Source organism: Aptenodytes forsteri, unplaced genomic scaffold, assembly GCF_000699145.1.
Source record: "Aptenodytes forsteri isolate BGI_AS27 unplaced genomic scaffold, ASM69914v1 Scaffold97, whole genome shotgun sequence".
Lineage (NCBI taxonomy): Eukaryota > Metazoa > Chordata > Aves > Sphenisciformes > Spheniscidae > Aptenodytes > Aptenodytes forsteri.
The window spans coordinates 2,838,116-2,840,188 of NW_008795036.1; the positions used below are offsets into that span (position 1 = coordinate 2,838,116).

The window sequence follows — 2,073 nt, forward strand, 5'->3', positions numbered from 1 at the left end:
CATCGGTCGGCAGGTGGTGAGCAACTGCATTGTGCATCACTCGCTTTGTATATCCTTCTTATTATTATTACTAGTAGTATTTTGTTTCAATTATTAAACTGTTTTTATCTCAACCCATGAGTTTTCTCACTTTTAGTCTTCCGATTCTCTCCCCCATCCCACAGGGGGGCGGAGTGAGCGAGCGGCTGTGGGGTGCTCAGTTGCCGACTGAGGTTAAACCACAACAAACATTCAGGTCTTCCAAAAAGAAGTTTAATTGGTACTTAAAAGACTAGAGATGAAAAAATAGCTTAAAGGTTAGCAGGCTACCACCAATACTAAAGAAGAATATTCTCTGCCCTGTTCCATTATGTGGTGGAGGCTGCAGAACAAGCATAGACAGCTGAATTACTGCCCTGCATCTCTTCTGTTACATAGCATCTTCTGCTGCCAGTATCAAGAACAGAATAATGGGTTAGACAAAACATTGGTTGACCCAGGAAGGAATTTTCTTGCACAAATAGGAAATATTCAAATAGCCCTTATTAATTAGAACAGGATAAAGGCCCTGTATGCATTCTCATTTTTTAACCAGATAAAAATATTTTCCCCTCCTAAATGTCATCATGTTTTAAGCACGGCATAACTTAAGGATATGCCACAAGCTGCTTCTAGGCAACAGGAAAAAAAAAAAGCCAAGGGATCAATAAAATGTCCATGTATGGGTGTGTGCACTTAAAGCTTTCTTCTACGTCATGTAATCGATATTTATAACCTTGCTTTTGTAAGACTATACAAAAATATATCTTGGTGCATTCCATACCCGTTCAGTAGATCTCTACAATTCTTCCTTGACTGATAAATCATTTAGAAATGCAGAAGGAATGCTATCACTGAAAATACTGAGAACAAATTTCACTAAAATAAAAACAACGAGAAAGAAACCACTGAAATGTAAAGCTCTTCTCACGCACAGCTCTTACCTGCAAAATATCTCTATTGATTCCCACTGCAATGTTGAGTTGTTGACCAGGTTGTTGAGGCTGGTTATTTTCTACAGGACCTGGTTCTGATAACTCAAGGAGCTGCTGGATGACATCAGTTACAGCCTGCTGACCTTGATGTGCAGTAGCTGAAGACACCTGGTTTTCTGTCTGTTGAAGAAGTGGAGACCGAAAATGCGTGGCCTGAAATATACAGCAGTACATTTGTAAAGGAAGATGAAAAGCATATATGAACACCTGTTCGGCTCCCTTGTCTGAAATGTCTGTTAACTGTCCACTACAAGGATGTCCACTTGTATAAGACATAAGCAAAATACAGAGCTGTCATTCAAGGTCTGCTCACTCCACTAAAGAATTGCTTCTGTATACCCCTTTTCTGGAGTTCTTCCCAAGCTGTGTAACTGTAAGCTTACAGCTTGAATTAAGTTTATCATAACTACTGAACCTTCAACCAGTTTACAAAACACAGGGATCAATCACTGAATTCCACATGTAGAGGCCACATGAAAAGTAATTCCAAAACAAATAAACAGCACTGACATGGTTGTCTTTTTAAAGTTCACATTTAACTAAAGCAAGTCCTTTGGAAAAATAACCTTCTATTAGTTGAGATTTATTTGTGTTGTTACATCAAAACCTTTCAGAACAATCAAACTACTAACTAAGGGAAAAAATCCCTTCAACTTTCAATCTTCTAAATCTCTCAGCTTTAGAAGAATCTCTTTAAACTCTAAAAATTTAAATACACACGGAGCTGTGTGAAAATACTAAAAAAACCCCTAAAAATCAAGTTTCTTAATCTTTGATTTAATATTTGTATCTTAGGCTACCTTAGTAACAAATATGAAGAAAAAGTGATAAAAATCCTTGGTATTTCTTTTTAAGATCAGAAATAAAGACTCCCTCTCTTTTCCTTCATTTATGAACTTCTCTTTCTTATAACAAATAGACTGCATAAGTATATCATTACTGAAACAACTGCTTTCAATCATTTATTTTACTGCAGAAAAGAGAAATATGTATTTATATAATGGCTAGCCCCATAATCCGGTTTCTTAGAACACACTGGATATTTGTTTCTAAAATTCAC

At 36.6% G+C, this 2,073-nt stretch overlaps 1 protein-coding gene across 2 annotated transcripts in view; it reads right to left on the reverse strand.

Annotated features, from left to right (window-relative positions):
* ZNF236 (zinc finger protein 236) overlaps positions 1-2,073 on the reverse strand; it is an 88,597-nt gene that overhangs the window by 65,708 nt on the left and 20,816 nt on the right. For both annotated transcript variants that reach the window (XM_019471361.1, XM_009276667.2), the window contains exon 8: positions 963-1,166. In XM_019471361.1, the coding sequence (XP_019326906.1) occupies positions 963-1,166 (204 nt within the window). The remainder of the gene's footprint in view (positions 1-962; positions 1,167-2,073) is intronic.